At 45.2% G+C, this 19,552-nt stretch overlaps 2 protein-coding genes across 9 annotated transcripts in view; one reads left to right on the top strand and one right to left on the bottom strand.

The window, feature by feature from the left end:
* YIPF1 (Yip1 domain family member 1) overlaps positions 1-12,134 on the bottom strand; it is a 38,991-nt gene extending 26,857 nt beyond the window's left edge. For 2 of the 6 annotated variants that reach the window (XR_001886097.1, XM_017874544.1), the window contains exons 1-5: positions 12,018-12,134; positions 11,546-11,766; positions 11,200-11,279; positions 4,708-4,871; positions 207-287 (exon numbers count right to left, since the gene is read on the bottom strand). Coding sequence is in view for 4 of the 6 variants with exons in the window: in XM_017874544.1 (XP_017730033.1) it covers positions 207-287; positions 4,708-4,871; positions 11,200-11,230 (276 nt within the window). In the remaining 2 variants the exon portion in view is untranslated. The remainder of the gene's footprint in view (positions 1-206; positions 288-4,707; positions 4,872-11,199; positions 11,280-11,545; positions 11,767-12,017) is intronic. The other 4 variants (XR_001886096.1, XM_017874543.1, XM_017874546.1 and 1 more) reach the window with 3 other exon arrangements.
* A 139-nt stretch (positions 12,135-12,273) lies between these two features.
* DIO1 (iodothyronine deiodinase 1) overlaps positions 12,274-19,552 on the top strand; it is a 22,011-nt gene continuing 14,732 nt past the window's right edge. The window contains exons 1-2 of one of the 3 annotated variants that reach the window (XM_017874548.1): positions 12,274-12,561; positions 16,822-17,055. In XM_017874548.1, the coding sequence (XP_017730037.1) occupies positions 12,537-12,561; positions 16,822-17,055 (259 nt within the window). In that variant the 5' untranslated portion in view covers positions 12,274-12,536. Of the gene's footprint in view, positions 12,562-16,635; positions 17,056-19,552 lie in introns of those variants that run through there. The other 2 variants (XM_017874549.1, XM_017874547.1) reach the window with 2 other exon arrangements.

The raw sequence follows: 19,552 nt of genomic DNA, 5'->3' as shown, positions 1-19,552 counted from the left end.
TTCTACTGAAGTTTTTTAAGTTTAATAAATTCAACTACTACAAAACTGAAACTCAGTCATTAGAGCTTTTATGATAGTATTTTCAAATGCTAATAACCCTTTACCATTTCCAGTACATGAAGGCTTTCACATTATTTGGTTGTTCAACCATTAAAGAAACAAGTCTCTATTACATGTAAAAGCGAAGGTGAAATTGGTTTCCAAACCTGGTAGGTGTCCACATCAAAGAATGTTTGGTAGTATTCAAATGTCCAGAAGGGCGAGCTTTTCTTCTGTCCAGCAAGTAACTGTCAGAAATAAAATAAAACATAATGAACACATAAGCAATTTCTTAATTCCAGCTGCGTGGGGGTGCAGGAGGGATCTGATCTAATAGAAAATCAAAACATTTGAAACAATAGGCTCTTCTGCATTCAGTAACCAACTCTGAAATAGCCAATTCACAACTCCCAGCCTGATTCGAAAAACAAGCATTGGTTTTGAAGTCACACCAAAAGGGTTCAAATCCTGCCCCCCGCCACTGAGAGGAGCTTTGGCAAATCGCTAGACTCCTGTCAGGCTTAGTTCCCTTATCTAGATTCAATAGTATATAGAATTATGTACAATAATAAATACATATACATGCATACAACACATACAGAAGGCAGTCAGTGTAAATATCTTTTCGCTTTTTTTTTTAGACGGCATCTCACTCTGTTTCCCAAGCTGGCGTGCAGTGGCGCAATCATAGCTCACTGCAGCCTTGAACCCTTGGGCTCAAGCAATCTTCCCACCTCAGCCTCCCAAGGAGCTGGGACTACACGCATGCACCACTATGCCCAGCTGATTTTTTAATTTTTGTAGAGACAGAGTCTCATTATTTTGCCCGGGCTGGTCTCAAACTCTTGGGCTCAAGTGATCCTCCCGCCTCAGCCTCCCAAAGCACTGTGATTACAAGCATAAGCCACTGCACCCAGCAGTGTAAATATCTCTTCCTCCCCAATCCATCCACAATCCTCCCTACTATTGCCACCTGAATTCTCAAAAATCTGATATATTGACTCACTCTAAAGTACTAAAAATATTACTACTCTGACACACACACACACACAAATTCCAATTGAGAAGAGGCACGCGAGGAGGGCCACACCTATCCCAACGCCACAGCTCTTTGGTGGCAGAATGCAGGCCCAATGCCAGGAATTGTGCCTGTCATCTTTTTGCTGTATGAAGGGAATTCATACAGCAAAAAGTACAGGTGAACACTGAGCTGCTTTGCAGGACAAAGGCAGGTGCTATAGGCAGATATTCTTTGTTCATTATAAAGGAAAATAGATGGCCGATTAGAAGCAGCTGTGGTCCGCAGTACTCACAGAGAGGAGTGAAAGCGTTGAATGAATCTAGCAGCTTCAACTGAAATATCCAGGTTCTTGCACTGGGACTGACTAGGCAAGTAGCTCGACCCATGGAGAATGAAGAAAAGCAGGGTAGGGCGATGGCTCACCAAGGAGCAGCACGGAGACAAAGGAATACCCATCCCCCCCCACCAAGGAAAGCATTCTCCTTGAAAACCAGCACAAGACATGGATGCCCTCTCTTATCACTCCTATTCAATAATATTAGAAGTTCTGGCCAGGGCAATTAGGTAAAAGAAAGAAATAAAGGGTATTCAAATAGGAAGAGAGTAAGTCAAATCAGCTTTGTTTGCAAGACGACATGTTCCTATATCTAAAAAACCCCATGGTCTCAGCCCCAAAGCTTCTTAAGCTGATAAGCAACTTCAGCAAAGTATCAGGATACAAAATCAATGTGCAAAAATTGCTAGTATTCCTATACACTGACAACAGGCAAGCAGAGGGCCAAATTATGAATGAACTCTCATTCTTTTGTATGAATGAACTGCTACAAAAAGAATAAAATACCTAGGAATATAGCTAACAAGGGAAGTAAAAGACCTCTTCAAAGAGAACTATAAACCACTGCTCAAAGAAATAAGAGAGAACACAAACAAATGAGAAAACATTCCATGCTCATAGTTAGGAAGAATCAATATTGTGCAAATGGCATACTGCCCAAAGTAATTTATAGATTCAATGCCACTCCCACTGAAGTACCATTGACATTCTTCACAGACTTAGAAAAAAACTATTTTAAAATTCATATGGAAGAAAAAGAGATCCCAAATAGTCAAAACAATGCTAAGCAGAAAGAACAAAGCTGGAGGCATCACGCTACCTGACTTTAAACTACAAGGCTACAGTAACCAAAACAGCATGGTACTAGTACAAGAACAGACACATAGACCAAGGGAACAGAATAGAGAACTCAGAAATAAGAATGCACGCCTATAACCATCTGATCTTCGACAAACCTGACAAAAACAAGCAATGGGGAAAGGATTCCTTATTCAATAAATAGTGCTGAGAGAACTGGCTAGCCATATGCAGAAAATTGAAACTGGACCCTTTCCTTTTATAATATGCAAAAATTAACTCAAGGTGGATTAAAGACTTAAATGTAAAACCCAAAACTAAAAAAACCCTGGAAGAAAATCTAGGGAATACCGGCTGGGTATGGTGGCTCACGCCTGTAATCCCAGCCCTTTGGGAGGCCAAGATCGGTGGATCACAAGGTCAGGAGTTCGAGACCAGTCTGGCCAATATAGTGAAACCTCATCGCTACTAAAAATACAAAAATTAGTTGGGTGTGGTGGTGCGTGCCTGTAGCCCCAGCTGCTCGGGAGGCTGAGGCAGGAGAATCACTTGAACCCAGGAGGCGGAGGTTGCATGAGCCGAGATCACACCACTGCACTCCAGTTAGGGCAACAGAGCAAGACTCCATCTCAAAAAAAAAGAAAGAAAAGAAAATCTAGGGAATACCAATCAGGACATAGGCATGGCCAAAGATTTCATGAAGAAAACACCAAAAGCAATTGCAACAAAAGCAAAAATTGACAAATGGGATCCAATTAAAGAGCTTCTGCACAGCAAAAGAAACTATCTTCAGGGAGAACAGACAACCTACAGAATGGGAGAAAATTTTTGCAATCTATCCATCTAACAAGGGTCTAATATCCAGAGTCTACAAGGTACTTAAGCAAATTTACAAGAAAAAAACAACTCCATTAAAAAGTGGGCAAGGGACATGAACAAACACTTCTCAAAAGACATACATGTGGCCAACAAACATACGAAAGAAAGCTCAATATCTTGATTTGAGAAATGCAAATCAAAACCACAATGAGACACCATATCATGCCAGTCAGAATGGTGATTATTAAAAAGTCAAGAAACAACAAGATGCTGATGAAGTTGCGGAGAAAAGGGAATGCTTTACACTGTTGGTGGGAGTGTAAATTAGTTCAACCATTGTGGAAGACAGGGTGGCAATTCCTCGAAGACCTAGAGGCAGAAATACTATTTGACCCAGCAATCCCATTACTGGGTATATACCCAAAGGAATATAAATCATTCCATTATAAAGATACATGCACATAATACGCTCACTGCAGCACTATTTACAATAGCAAAGATACGGAATCAACCTAAAAGGCTATCAATGATAGACTGGATAAAAAAATATGATATATATATATATGTATATGTGTGTGTGTGTGTGTGTGTGTGTGTGTGTGTATAAATACAACCATGGAATACTATGCAGCCATAAAAAGGAATGAGATAATGTCCTTTGCAGAGACATGGATGGAGTTGGAAGCCATTATCCTTAGCAAACTAACACAGGAACAGAAAACCAAATACCACATCTTCTCACTTATAAGTGGGAGCTGAATGGTGAGAACACATGGACACAAGGGAGGGAGAGCATCAGGAAGAATAGCTAATGGATGCCGGGCTTAATACCTAGGTGATGGGGTGATCTGTGCAGCAAACCACTGTGGCACATGTTTACCTATGTAACAAACCTGTACCTCCTGCACATGACCCCTGAACTTAAAAGTTGAAGAAAAAAAATTAAAATAAAGAACAACATTTTCACAATTAAAGTAGACAATGGCAGCAACTGCCTTACATGGTGGTAAACAGCAGCCCATTCCTGGAGGTATTCAAGCAAGGGTTTTCAATCTTTCTTTTTTTTCCAGAGCAGGGTCTCACTCTGTTGCCCAGGCTGGAGTGTAGTGGTGCAATCTCAGCTCACTGAAACCTCCACTTCCCAAGCTCAAGCAATCCTTCCACCTTAGCTTCCCGAGTAGCTGGGACTACAGGTGTGCACCACCATGCTCGGCTAATATTTTGTATTTTTTGTAGAGGAGTTTCACCATGTTGCCCAGGCTGGTCTCCAACTCCTGGGCTCAAGTGATCTGCCCGCCTCAGCCTCCCAAAATGCTGGGATTATAGGCATAAGCCACACCACGCCTGGCTCCAAGTGTTATCTTTCCTACACAGCCAGGAATATCTTGGGAGAGATGCTAAAACAGGGGGCCATGAAGGTTCTTTCCTACTCCAATATTAGAAAATATTGAGCATGGGAGTCCCGCATTCCATAAGCTAGGCTCTCTGCTCACTAACCCAGTGTTCCCCTCCACCAGTGTACTTACAAATAATAACGGTCTGCTTGCCTGTTTCCCCCACCAAGGAAGAGGCCATGTGTCATTTACCTCTGAGCTGTCACTGCCTGACACTGTACCTGGCACACAGTAGACAGTGAATAAGCACATAAACAAGTTTTAAAAATTGTTTAAAAAAGATCTCAAAGACAAGTTCAAACCTCAGTTTTGTCAGAGTCATCATTTCCCAGTAACTCATCATCTTCTTCTCTTCCTGAGCCTCTTGGGGGTCCTGGCTGATGTTTTGGGGTTTCACCAGGATCCTCAATGTTTATTGTGGTGGCATCTGGGTTTGCTGCCAGAGAAGTGGCTGCATTGCCAAATTCTGAAATCAATTAGAGCACAAGGGCCTCAGAAACCTTACCCACACTAGAAATGCTGTATTTTGAATTTAAAGACAAGCTGTCACAACCTCAGCTTTGCTATAGACCCTACCTGATACAAAGGGCAAAGGCTCTGAAAAAAAAAATCTCATTGGGAAATCAATCTGACAGAAAAATGATTATGAAGACAACAGAATTTGGAGTCAGACCTAGATTTTGGTCCTGGCTCAGCTAGCCACTTACTAAATAAACAAGCCTAAGTAAGTAACTAAACCTCTCTAAACCTCAGTGTTTTCATCTGTATCATGGGTAGAATAACATTTATTTTGAATACTTTTGGGAGAATTAGGAATATAACCTAAGTCCTAAACTTCTCTTGATTCAAGTCCAAAAAATATTAATGAAAGTTATTTTTTCCAGTAAGTCTACATAATCACTACAGAAAATATGGGAACAAAAATGAAAGTGGAATCAGCAGGGCACAGTGACTCATGCCTGTAATCCCAGCACTTTGGGAGGTTGAGGCAGGCAGATCATCTGAGGTCAGGAGTTCAAGACCAGCCTGGCCAACATGATGAAATGCTGTCTCTACTAAAAATACAAAAATTAGCTGGCTGTGGTGGCACATGCCTTGTAATCCCAGCTACTCTGGAAGCTGAGATAGGAGAATCACTTGAACCCGGGAGGCAAAGGTTGCAGTGAGCCGGGATCGCACCACAGCTGCACTCCAGCCTGTGTGACAGAGAGAGACTACGTCTCCAAAAAAAAAGGAAAAAAGAAAATAGAAATCACAGGATAAAAATCACTCTTAGGCCAGGCATGGTGGCTCATGTCTGTAATCCCAGCACTTTGGAAGGCCAAGGCAAGAGGACTGCTCGAGCCCCAGAGGTAAAGGCTGCAGAGAGCCGTGATCATGCCACTGTACTCCAGCCTGGGTAACAGAGTAAGATTTTGTCTCAAAAAAACAAAAAACAAAAAAACACTCTTAGTTCCACCACATAAAGGCAAACACTATTAACATTTTAGTATATTTCCTCTTCTTCACATAGTGAGATTCATGCCACTGATGATCATTCATTTATTCAACAAATATTTACTGCATGCCCCCAATGTGCCAAGTACTGATCTAGAATATACTATAATTAATTTTGCATCCTTTGTCAATATTGTGTATAATTAGGGATTATACACAAAAATGATTTTTCATATTATAACAGTCTTTTAAAATGATCACTTATGTGACTGCATAATATTCCATCAATGAAGAATTTTTTTTTTTTTTTTTTTTGAGACGGAGTCTCGCTCTGCCACCCCAGCTGAAGTGCAGTGGCCAGATCTCAGCTCACTGCAAGCTCCGCCTCCCGGGTTTACGCCATTCTCCTGCCTCAGCCTCCCGAGTAGCTGGGACTACAGGCGCCCGCCACCTCGCCTGGCTAGTTTTTTGTATTTTTTAGTAGAGACGGGCTTTCACCGTGTTAGCCAGGATGGTCTCGATCTCCTGACCTTGTGATCCGCCCGCCTCGGCCTCCCAAAGTGCTGAGATTACAGGCTTGAGCCACCGCGCCCGGCCCTCAATGAAGATTTTATTACAAATACAAAAGGAGTGTCTGTGAAGAAAAAGCTTTTTGGGGGGCAGCCTTAAGATGAACACCTCTCAGTGTGATCACTAGGTCAACAGGGTGCAAACCATTTTCAAGGCTCCTGAACCACGTTACTAAACTGCTTTCCAAAAGAACCTTCCCTATTTATGTCCACCAGCAGTGATTGAGACTTCCTGTCTCTGAATATCCTAACATACTTTATTTCAGCTGCTCTTGAATAAAATTCAGGGCAGCTCTGAACCTTTGAAGGCCAAAGGAAGAGTGCCAGCAGGGCACCATTGTAACACTACAAGCAGGGCACCAGTCCTGGTAGTAGGACAACTGAGTTCACTCTTATTGCCTCTCAACTATATGAGCAATTTTATGGAGGACACTAAAGTTCTCTGAACTTCTCTGACTGAAATTAACTGGGGAGCTAATATGTAACAATTACTGAAGCCTCTGGGTAGTTTAAGCAACATGAGGTTCTGGAGTGAGATGGTTCTTTGTTCAAGGTAAGACTCTTACTACTCAGTAGCTCCATGACCTTGAGCAAATTACTCCATGGCTCTGAGTCTCTACTTCTTCAATTATAAAACATAGATAATACCTACCCCACAAAGAGATTTTGAGGATGATGAAATAATAACTATCATTACAGGTACCTCTTATTGATTGTACAGGGCAATGACATTTAAAAAGACAGTCACAACTTTGCTGGAGGGAATTAGACCAATGAGGATATACTTAAGTCTCACAGTCAAAAAGCAGTAGTTAAAATAACTAGAAAAATATAACTGAAGCTGGGCATGGTGGCGCACACCTGTAGTCCCAGCTACTTGGGAGGCTGAGGCAGGAGAATTGCTTGAACCTAGGAAACCGAGGTTGCAGTGAGCCGAGATCATGCCACTGCACTCCAGCCTGGCAACAGAGTGAGACTCCGCCTCACAAAGAAAAGAAAAGAAAAGAAAAGAAAAGAAAAGAAAAGAAAAGAAAAGAAAAGAAAAGAAAAGAAGAAAAGAAAAAAGAAAGAAAAAAAACCCGGGAAAGAAAAGATAACTGGGCTGGACGCAGTGGCTCATGCCTATAATCCCAGCACTTTGGGAGGCTGAGGCGAGCAGATCACTTGAAGTCAGGAGTTCGAGATCAGCCTGGCCAACACGGTAAAACCCCATCTCTACTAAAACATAAAAGTAGCCAGGCATGGTGGTGGGCACCTGTAATCTCAGCTACTCGGGAGGTTGTGGCATGAGAATCACTTAAACTGGGAGGTGAAGGATGCAATGAGCCAAGATCGTGTCACTGCACTCCAGCCTGGAAGACAGAGCGAGACTCAAAAAAAAAAAAAAAAAAAAAGAAGAAGAGTATAATTGGATTGTTTGTAATACAAAGGATAAAATGGATAAATGCTTGAAGGGATGGACACCCTGTTTACCCTGATGTGATTACTACACATTACATGCCTGTATCAAAATACATGAGTGTACCCTGTAAGTATATATACCTACTACATACCCACGAAAATTAAAAAATTTTTCAAAAGCAGTAGTTTACCAGGGAGAAGGAATGCCAAAAGGAGGAACAGACAGTACCACTTTACAAGTACAAAGGGTAAAAAGGCTCCAAGGAGGACAGTAACTCCTCTAGTTGTTGGGATCAGGAAAAGTTTCTTGGAGAAGATACCATATGAGAAGGATGGCCAGAGGCACTGGGGATGACATCTCATGCAAAGGGAAGGGGATGAGCAAGACCCAGAAGATGGAAAGTGTGCCCCATGATGGAGGGACAGTGATGGCATAGTTTGACTGGAGTGTGGGTTGCGTGCACTCCTAACGTGACAACTCTTCACAGTCTGCTCTGTGTTGGTTATTCTTGTCCATCTCAGCTCCTTGAGCATAAAACTGGTATGTGTCTTATTTCTGCCACCAACATTCTCTGCTTTTACATCCTGGCATATCCTAAGCTAGTTTTAGCCTCTGCTCCTTTCCTGAAACAATGTCTCTCACCTGAAGGCTTCTGACCTCTACTTTTTCATCCAACACTATCGTTCCCCACCAGAGAAGCCTTCCATGACCCACCCCTCCCCACCCCACCCCCAGCATCCTGTGTGCTTTTCTAAGGACCCAAGTCCGTAACACAGTTGATAAAGCCCTAGGTGATTTGTCACCTGCCTCCTACTAAGCATCACCTTGTGTCAGCTTCCCCAACCATCTGTGATCTGGAACACAGGTGTTCTCCCAATCCTTTAGGAAAAAAATTAAACTTCCTCACTCCACAGGGACTTTTGCAAGGGCCAATGTCTATGCTTGAACTTTCTTGCACTGCACTCTTAGGATGGCTGAGGAGGGCCTCTCTAATGAGGAGAGATTCGAACAGAGCAAGGGAGCAAGTCATAAGGCTATCTGAAGGGAGAATGTTCCACACAGAAAGATGGCACAAATGTCCCAAGCTGTGAATGTACTTGGTGCATAGGAAGAACTATGACAGCCCATGCAGCTTGGGCAGAGAGAGAAAGGATGAGAGCAGTAGGAGATGAAATAAGAGGCATGGAGGCTGCATCATGTAGGGGCCTCCTAAGCCACAGTAAAGGCTCTGGCTTTTTTGGGTTTTGTTTGTTTGTTTGTTTGTTTGTTTGTGTTTGAGATGGAGTCTCGCTCTGTCACCCAGGCTGGAGCGCAGTGGTGCATTCTCGGTTCACTGCAACCTCTGGGTTTGAGCAATTCTCCTGCCTCCGCCTCCAGAGTAGCTGGGACTACAGGCGTGCACCACCAAGCCTGGCTAATTTCTGTATTTTTAGTAAAGACAGGGTTTCACCACGTTGGCCAGGCTGGTCTTGAACTCCTGACCTCAGGTGATCTGCCCTCCTCGGCCTTCCAAAGTGCTGGGTTTACAGGTGTGAGCCACTGCACATTGCCTGGCTTTTTCTTCTAGTGAGATGGGAGCTACTGGAAGGTTCTGAAACAATGACATGATCTGGTTGAGTTTTAGAAGGACTACTCTGGCTGCAAAGTACAGACTGTAGAGGGGTAAGGGAGGAAGCAGAAAGACCAGAAGGAAGGTAAGGGCTATAATTCAGACAAAAGGTGACAGTGACCTTGAGCATGGTGAGAGTAGTGGCGGAGGTGGTCAGATGCTAGATTAATTTTGAAGATGGAGTTGACAGTATTTTCAAATTGAGGTGGATTTCTAGTATTTGCAAATGAAACAGATTTATTTTTAAACAGTGTATCTCTTCCTTAGATAACAGAGACAGCATAAGCTGTGACACCAGACTGGATGAGTTCAAATCCTGATTTTTATCCCTTACTAACTGTGTGACTATTAGGCAAATTATTTTTCTGTGCCTCAGTCTCCTCATTAATAAAACAGGGGAATAAAGTAACTATTTCATAAAGTTGATATAAGGATTGAGTTATCTGTAAAGCATTTAGAACAGTGCCTGACATATAGTAAGTGCTAGGTAAGGTGTTAATAAAACAAGTAAGTGGGCCAGGTGTGGTGGCTCACGCCTGTAATCCCAGCACTTTGGGAGGCCAAGGCAGGTGGATCACAAAGTCAGGAGTTCGAGACCAGCCTGGCCAATATGGTGAAGCCCCGTCTCTACTAAACATACAAAAATTAGCCAAGTGTGGTGGTGGGCACCTGTAGTCCCAGCTACTCAGAAGGCTGAGGCAGGAGAATCGTTTGAACCCGGGAGGCAGAGGTTGCAGGGAGCCGAGATCACGCCACTGCACTCCAGCCTGGGCGACAGAGCAAGACTCCGTCAAAACAAACAAACAAACAAAGTGTTCATCAATACCCAGCCTAAGTCAGACTCTGGGTTATGAGTTCTAATAATTCCTTGAACTTTTCCTCTAGCACTTTCATAGTTTGTAGGTATATATTTAAATGATCATTTAATAAATAAATGTCCCCCTCATTAGACTGAGAGCTTCACAAGGAAGGAAACTGACTACTTTGTTCACTCTTCTATCTCTGATAACTAGAACAATTGCCCGGTTCCTGGTCACAATCAGGAGATATTTACTGATTCAATGAGGGAATGATCTGATCACATTTCATCCTAATGATCTTTTTACTTTTTTTTTTTTTTTAGAAACGGAGTCTCGCTCTGTCACCCGGGCTGGAGTGCAGTGGCCGGATCTCGGCTTACTGCAAGCTCCACCTCCCGGGTTTACGCCATTCTCCTGCCTCAGCCTCCAGAGTAGCTGGGACTACAGGCGCCTGCCACCTCGCCCAGCTAGTTTTTTGTATTTTTTAGTAGAGACGGGGTTTCACCATGTTAGCCAGGATGGTCTCGATCTCCTGACCTCGTGATCCGCCCGCCTCGGCCTCCCAAAGTGCTGGGATTACAGGCTTGAGCCACCGTGCCCCGCTTCTCTTTTACATTTTTATCTACTCCACCAGTGGATAAACTTCTTCATCTTTTTATCTCCAGTATCTAGTACGGTTCTAAGCACAAAGTAAGTGCTCAATAAATGTTTTCTGAACTAAAGCAGGAACTGTATAAACATTTTCTGTAGTCACTATACTAAATTTATGATACTTGTTACCAATCTGAAGGGTTATCTGGCAAAAAAACAAAAACAGCTGGTGTGGACAAACGGAAAATACCTGGATGTGGCCAACAGCCACCAAGATGTTTGAAATAATATCCTTCAACGTGTGAGGCAGTATAGCAATGAAAGTACTTGCTGTAACTGTGGAAATAGTAATCATGAATATAAAGGTGGACACCCAACTGATATACCTTCAAATTGCAAGTCATCTACTGCTGCCATTCGGCCAGTGAATCTTCTCCCAGTTGTGAGGAAGAAAATTTGCAGGGGTCTAAAAGAAAAAAAAAAAAACAGGTAAACGTAATAGGATAACAGTATAAAGTATCTGCAAACAAATCTCATTTCAATATTAGAAATGTTATCACTTTACCTTGCCTCCCTTTTCAGTGGGGTTAATAGGTTTATATAAAGATAACCACTAAGCGTCAGGTATTATTAAATATTAAAATTGTTACAAAGAAACTAACCCCGGGGGTCCAAAGGTTCCAATTCAACCTTATTTGGTTGTGTATGTACCAGGAATGAATCTCAACTCACTGTGTGAATGTTTAGAGACCAGGTGCAGCCTAGAGATGTAACGATGAGAAAGGATGAGGCTGAGGTTTGAAAGAGGTGATGGGGACAGTGAAGAACAAAGGCAGTTCAGCCTAGCCAGTGGTTAAGGGCACAGGCTCTGGGGTCAGACAGAGCTGGGTTTGATTCCCGATTCTGCTGCTTCTCTGCTGTGTGCGCGCTCCTCGCGGCCTCAGTTTCCTCATCTGTAAAATGGGTGCATAACGGTACCTAGTCACACATTGCGGGGGTCATTAAATGGGACAGTGCGTGTAAGGTGCCTAGCGCGGAGTCAGGCAACTAGTAGGCAATGGGGTGTCGGGGACCCTGCAGCCCGGGACACCGCGAAGCAGAGGCAGTGTTTCAGGGAGAGGAGCTGGGCTGCGGCGGCCCCGGCGAGCAGGAGATCCTGAGCCCCCTTAGCCCAGTACTGGTCCCGCAAACCCGGCCGCCTCACCTCGCGGGACTAGGCGTCCCCTGGGTCCCGGGAAAGCTCGGGCCTCAGTTGCTCCCCGCCGGTTTCGGTCTAGCCCAGTTGCCGGAAGCCGGAGATCCGGGGGGTGGAACTTCCCCGCCTCCTCCGGGAAGAGCCCCGCCTCCTTAAAGAGGCAGCAGCTCCCAGAGACACCGGCGTGCTGAGCCGCTCAGAGGCCGCTCCCTCCCGCCGTTCTCCCGAGGGTGAGTCTCGGTTTCTTAAAGAGACAGGCGAGAGCGGAGTGATGGGGTCCCTGAGTGTGACTACTTGGGCTGGCCTTGCTCCAGGGAAGGTAGAAAATTCTCGAGTTTAGGGTTTTCTTACTGTGTGTTTATACCTCTTTTCCTATGGAAATATAAAATCGGGTAATGGAAGACGACTGTGAAAGAAAAAAATAAGTCACCCGCGTCACCAGTCCCTCAGTTTCTTTTGGCCATAACAATTTCACCGGTGAGAAGTTGCATGAGTCAATTACATTCTGAATGAGTGATCGAAAGCACGATGTCTGTTCATATGAACACCCCAAGTAAGTGAGCAATTGGAAGGACTTTACATCTAATAGTAGCCATATATAGTGTATTTTTTTCCCCAAGATTATCATGATCAGGCTTTGTACATGCAAGATCTCTAATTATCAGAATAATCCTGCTATCTTAGGGTGATTATCCTCATTTTACAAAGAGAAAGCTGAGGTTTAGAGCATGCGCAGGGCACTTTTGGTTGAATATGTACCAGGAATGAATCTCAGTTCATGAATTCAGCTGTGCTAGTATATCAGCCACCTCTTATGCCCCATTTCAGATCATCTTGGCCTGGCCTGCTGCTTATTTCACCGCCACTCATCTTATTCCAGCATCAGCAGATATAACCTGACTGAGTTTTGCCTCCAGTCTATGCCTCAGGCTTCTCACCTTCTGCTTCAAGGCTTGTTTCTTGATGCTATGAGGTCATGGGACCTTGCTGGAACTACTCAGCACCCAGACAGGTGCATCCCAGAAGTGTAGGGGTAGAGAGTTGTGAATCTCTCACGAGGCAAATCTCTGACCAATGGGGTCAACAATTGATGAATATATGCTTTTCCTGTTTTTCCCCTCAGGCGCCTTTTCATATAGCTTTCAAACTACCTAGCAGGATTAAGCAACCAAATGCCTTTGGAAGTGATGCCTTTGACAATGCGTCTTCACAATAGGTCTCCTTCCTTCCCTGATTTACAAGCCCTGTCCTTCACTCCTGGTCTTTGGATTCATACTTGCCAATAAACTACTCATATGAGGAACCAATATGAAGGCATGTTGGTACCAAAAGTGGCCCCAGAAAATAAAACCTTAGGTTGGCATTTTGTCACTGAACTGCTCACCAGTCACAGGGCAACAACAAATATATTGCTGGTGTTAAGGGCAGAGTGAAGGAGGATGGTGGTGGTGGTGTGATAACACTTAGAATAGAATGGCATCACAATTACTAAGGTGTCTGTCTACCGTTGATTGGGATAAGGTGCAAGTAGAAGATAAGGTGCTGAGTTATCTAGTGGCTGTGGCACTGGAACATTAAGAGGACAATGGTAATTATAAGGACTATGGAATTAACTGGGTTTTCTTAACTCCATTGGAAACTTTGAAAATAAAATGACAGAGTTAGAACAGCCAACTGTCAACTTGAGGCACTTTGTGAAAGCTAGAAAGCCTCTATGGAAGCTTTGAAGATTCTTATTCTTCTATAGCCTTGAGAAAGACTGGACTGAAAATCAGGCCCAAGATCTAATTGTAAGGGTGGCAAAGTTTCAATGAAGACTGAATGCATAGCCTCTGTAGGTCTCCTCCATCAAAGCTGGGGCATTGTCAGAAAATGAATGGGAACCTGAGAACTGGGATGAGGATATTTGGGTGGGAAAGCCTGAGACTTGACCATCCTTCGTTTCCAGTTTCTCTTGAATCTTTCAAGGGAAAGGTGGCTGTGGCAGAAGTAGTCCCTTCCCCCTTGTTAAAGGAAAGCAAAGTCCTCTTGCTTAGAGATCCTGTGATGATTGCCTGCACAACATTGCTTTGGACTAAGGGACCAATTTAATTGTAAAGAACATGCAACAGTGACACAAAACCATGGGTCTTACCCACTGGTCTTACCATGTGACTCAGTCATCCAACAATAGGTGGCCTAATAGGATGGTGGAATGGCTTGTTAAAGGCACAGTTACGGCTCCAGGTTGGGGAAAACACTCAGGAGATTGAGGCATTGTCTTCCAGCACGTAGTACATACACTAAACCAATGGTTTATCAATTATTTATAATGGTACTTTGTTCTAAATACCTATAGATTTGCAAACCAAGAGGTAGCACTTCTTACTATCACTTTCAGTGAAACCTACACACATAGAATGTGTGCCTCCTGCCTCATAAGTTCTGCTTGGTTGGAGATCCTGGTCCCAGGGAAGTAGGGAAGGAAGTAGAGAGAACACTTCCACTCCAGTTACAGTTCCGCTGAATTGGAAGCTGTAACTGCCACTTAGGCATTTTTGGCTTCTCATACCACTGCACCAGCAGGTAAAGAAAAGAGTGGCGCAGTGGCTCACTTTCAGAGGCCAAGGTGGGTGGATCACCTGAGGTCAGGAATTCAAGACCAGCTAGCCAACATGGCGAAACCCATCTCTACCGAAAACACAAAAATTAGCTGGGCGTGGTGGCACGCGCTTGTAATCTCAGCTACTCAGGAGGCTGAGGCAGGAGAATTGCTTGAACCTGGGAGGCAGAGGTTGCAGTGAACCGAGATTGTGCCACTACACTCCAGCCTGGACAACAGATCGAGACTCTGTCTCATAAATAAATACATGTGACACATGGTAGGGAAAATCAGCCCTGATTACTTTAAGAAGTTGGGGGCTGGGCATGGTGGCTCATTCGCATAATCCCAGCATTTTGAGAGGCCAAGGAAGTATTGTTTGAGGTCAGGAGTTTAAGACCAGACTGGGCAACATAAGGAGACACTGTAACAGTCACAAAATTTGCCGGGTTTTGGTGGCACACCTGTAGTCCTAACTACCCTGGCTGAGGTGAGAGGATGGCTTGAGCCCAGTAGTTTGAGGCTGCAGTAAGCTGTGATCACACCACTGCCCTCCAGCCCGGTGACAGAACAAGGAAACCCCCTCTCAATTATTTAAAAAAAAAAAAAAAAGTCTTGGTTGTGTTTTAAAACACTTTCCAACTCTGAGCTCTATGATTCTTCTTTCAGTTTTTCCAATGAGCCATGCTGTCTTTGGCTACATGGTTCCTTCCACCAGTACACTAGCCCCACTTTGGTCAGCTGACTGCCTGCCGTCTTTCTGGTTTCAGCATAGAAATCACTTCCTCAGTGAAGTCCTCTTGACTTCTCTAATCAGAATAAACTTCCCCTTCTCCCTGCTCTCGTAGCCCACACACATACTCCGCCTCTGGACTTCATTTAGGAAATGGTAGTTTTCTGTTTACTTGTCTATTCCCCGCACTAAACCATGACTTCTTGAGAGAAGAGGGTGTTTTATTTGTTGCTCCACTCCCAGTGCTAAGGGGAGTTGCAGGCCCCAGGTTTTGTTAGGGATGGTCCCAGTTCTGTCTCTGCCCTGGAAGGTTTCAGATCCATGTCCCATGGGGAGGGCTCTGACTACAGAAATAGTGAGCCACCAGCTAGAAGCCACGATGGGGGGGCCAGGCACAGTGGCTCACACCTGTAATCCCAGCACTTCTGGAGGCCGAGGCGGGTGGATCACCTGAGGTTAGGAGTTCAAGACCAGCCTGACCAACACGGTGAAACCCTGTCTCTACTAGAAATACAAAAATTAGGCCGGGTGCAGTGACTCACACCTGTAATCCCAGCATTTTGGGAGGCTGAGGCGGGCGGATCACAAGGTCAGAAGTTCAAGACCAGCCTGGCCAATATGGTGAAATCCCATCTCTACTAAAAATACAAAAAAGTAGCTGGGTGTGGTGGTGCATGCCTGTAATCCCAGCTACTCAGGAGGCTGAGGCAGGAGAATTGCTTGAACCCGGGAGGTTACAGTGAGCCGAGATCACACCACCACACTCCAGCCTGGGCAACAGAGTGAGACTCCGTCTCAAAAAAAAAAAAATTAGCCGAGTGTGGTGGCAGGCGCCTGTAATCCCAGCTACTCAGGAGGTTGAGGTAGGATAACTGCTTGAACCTCGGAGGCGGAGGTTGCAGTGAGCCGAGATCGTGCCACTGCACTCCAGCCTGGGTGACAGAGCAAGACTCCATCTCCAAAAAAAAAAAACCATGATTGGGAAAAACATCTTTCATTAGTAGCAGAAGTTTGTGTATAAAGAATAACTAACATCCAAACCTACTGACTTGTGAGAGAGCATCTAACAGGGTCTCTTTAAGTGTGGTCTTTTTAAGTATTTGTTTCTTAAAAAATTAATCAGAGGGAGAATTTAAGATGTGGAATCTACCAATCCAAGAATCTCTCAAAAGCTAAGGCAAAGAATCGGAAATGATAGTGATTAGAACAGACCTTTGTGCACCTGGTTAGGAATTTTCTGTCTCATGACAGAAAGGCAAACACCTTCTGACCTGACTCCTTCCCCTGGCCCAGGGTTGGCTGCTCCTACCCTGAGCCTTCATTCAGCTCCGCCCAGTGTCGCCTGGCTGCAGCTTCTGTGCCCATAGGCCTCAAAGCTTACTCTGGCTGTGCCGAGATGGGGCTACCCCAGTCAGGGCTGTGGGTGAAGAAGCTCTGGGTACTCTTGGAGGTGGCTGTCCATGTGGTCGTGGGTAAAGTGCTTCTGATATTGTTTCCAGACAGAGTCAAGCGGAACATCCTGGCCATGGGCGAGAAGACCGGTATGACCAGGAACCCCCATTTCAGCCACGACAACTGGATCCCGACGTTTTTCAGCACCCAGTATTTCTGGTTCATCTTGAAGGTCCGTTGGCAGCGACTAGAGGACATGACTGAGCTAGGGGGTCTGGCCCCAAACTGCCCGGTGGTCCGCCTCTCAGGACAGAGGTGCAACATTTGGGACTTTATGCAAGGTCAGGAGGCTGCCGCACACTTGAGGGGTGCTTGAAATAGCAGTGGTAGAGGGGGATGAAGAGATGGGTTGGAAAGTCCTGAATTCTCCTGCTACTCTTGCTGCTCCTTTTGGACCTTCTTGTCCTCTTCCTGCTTCCTGAAATTAGGACTTCTTGTAGATTGTTTCTCTAAGAAACATCACCACCTTCCCAGGCACTCAAATCGCAAACCATCCTGTCTGGCATGTCAGCCCCTGGAACACTGCTCTTTCTGTACAGGCTGATCTGCCTGGGCTGCTCTTTGCCCACTCTTGTTCAATCTTCAGACTATTGCTCAACAACACTTCTTTCTAGAAGCCAAGCCCAACTCCCCCATACTAGAGTACCCTCTCTCATCTGCCGGCTTAACATCCTAAACTTTTCTTTATTTCACCTGTCGTGGTTTGTAATTATGTATGGCTGGCTAGGATTCATGTCTGTTTCCCTCACTAGCCTGCAAACTCAGTGCAGGTCAACACCATTGCTCTCACCCACTATTACACCCATGTCTGATGCTGGCACATGGTAGCTGCTCAGTAAGTATTTGTTAAAGAGCTCTCGGCTGGGCTTGGTGGTTCTTGCCTGTAATCCCGGCACTTTGGGAGATTGAGGCTGCTGGATCACGAGGTCAGGAGTTTGAGACCATCCTGGCCAACATGATGAAACCCTGTCTCTACTAAAAATACAAAAATTAGCTGGTCATGGTGGTAGGCACTTGTAATCCCAGCTACTTGGGAGGCTGAGGCAGAAGAATCGCTTGAACCCGGGTGGCAGAGATTGCAGTGAGTAGAGACTGCACCACTGCATTCCAACCTGGGCGACAGAGCGAGATTCCATCACAAAAAAAAAAAAGTCTCGGTTTTCTCTAACTCCACCCACTCCCCAGTCCAGGAAAACCAGTTTCATCTACTTTTCTTGACCTCTCCAGTTTTCTCTTTTTTGTCCTCCCAGCTTCTCTTCCTGCCAGAACTTCCTTCTCCCCCACTTGCCCACTCAGCCATCCCAGCTTGTGAGTGACTGCCAGATTACTCTTCTGTGAGTACATCCCAGCTCAACCACCTTCAGCAGCTCCCCTCTGCATTTAGGATGAAGCCCAGGCTCAGCCTTGGATTCTAGGTCCTCCCTGGTCAGGCTCCAGCCTTTTCTTCTCAATTCTACCTCCGAGCTCCCTGCCACACTCAGTTCTTTTGGACAAACTGTTGGGCCTTATGCATCTCTTGTACTTTCCTTTGTCTTTGCCTTTGCTGATATCAGCTGGTCAGGAATGCCCTTCCCCTCTCCATCGCCGTCTAAATCCCCCTCATTCGTGTGGGTCCAGCTCTCATGCCGCCTTGTCCTCCGTGAAGCCACCTCAGCTCCCTACAGCTAGGCATGTGCTCTCTCCTTTCGGCTCATGCCTCTCTGTCTGCACCTGTCCTTAGACACTGCTGCTTCCTGCTCAGCACCTGGTACCTAAGCACAAGTGGTATTTCCCTGCCCAATGGAGAGCCTCAGGAGAGGGTGTGTGTCTGATTTATCTCTGGATTCTTCAGCATGCTTGGTCCAGGGCCTAGATACAGCAGGTAGAGAAGGCACCTGAGGCAGTTGGTTTATTCCGCGTTTTTCTTGTTGTTGTTGTTGTTGTTGTTGTTGTTGTTGTTGTTGTTTTTGAGACAGAGTCTCACTCTACTGCCCAGGCTGGAGTGTAGTGGTGTGATCACGGCTCAGGGCATCCTCAACTTCCCAGGCTCAAGTCATCCTCTCACCGTAGCCTCCCTAGTACCTGAGACTACAAGTGCACACCACAATGCTTGGCTAATTTTTGCAATTTTTGTAGAGGTGGGGTTTCACCATATTGCTCAGGCTGGTCTCGAACTCCTGGACTCAAGTGATCCACCCACTTCGGCCTTCCAAAATGCTGGGATTACAGGCACGAGCCACTGTGCCTGGCCTATCCTGTGTTTTTGAAAGCATGTTCTTTAGAACCTAAGTTCCACAGATATGCTTTACTATGTAGTGTTGCTTGGTCAAAGTAGTTGGGAAACCCTGAATACTATATCCTCCTCCTGGAATTTCATGTGCATATGAGCGTATGCACATGAGGAGTTTACAGTTCCATAGAACAGATGGAGGTAATAAACAAATCCTTACAGTCCCATGAAATGGGGGAGGCTATAAAAAATAAAACTTTTGGCCGGGCGCAGTGGCTCAAGCCTGTAATCCCAGCACTTTGGGAGGCCGAGACGGGCGGATCACGAGGTCAGGAGTTCGAGACCATCCTGGCTAACACGGTGAAACCCCGTCTCTACTAAAAAACACAAAAAACTAGCCAGGCGACGTGGCGTGCGCCTGTAGTCCCAGCTACTCGGGAGGCTGAGGCAGGAGAATGGCCTAAACCCAGGAGGCGGAGCTTGCAGTGAGCTGAGATCCGGCCACTGCACTCCAGCCTGGGCGGCAGAGCAAGACCCCGTCTCAAAAAAAAAAATAAAATAAATAAAAA

This window comes from Rhinopithecus bieti, unplaced genomic scaffold (genome assembly GCF_001698545.2).
Source record: "Rhinopithecus bieti isolate Rb0 unplaced genomic scaffold, ASM169854v2 scaffold_7684, whole genome shotgun sequence".
Lineage (NCBI taxonomy): Eukaryota > Metazoa > Chordata > Mammalia > Primates > Cercopithecidae > Rhinopithecus > Rhinopithecus bieti.
Note: the sequence above shows the minus strand (reverse complement) of the source record. Positions and strands in the feature narration are given on the sequence as shown.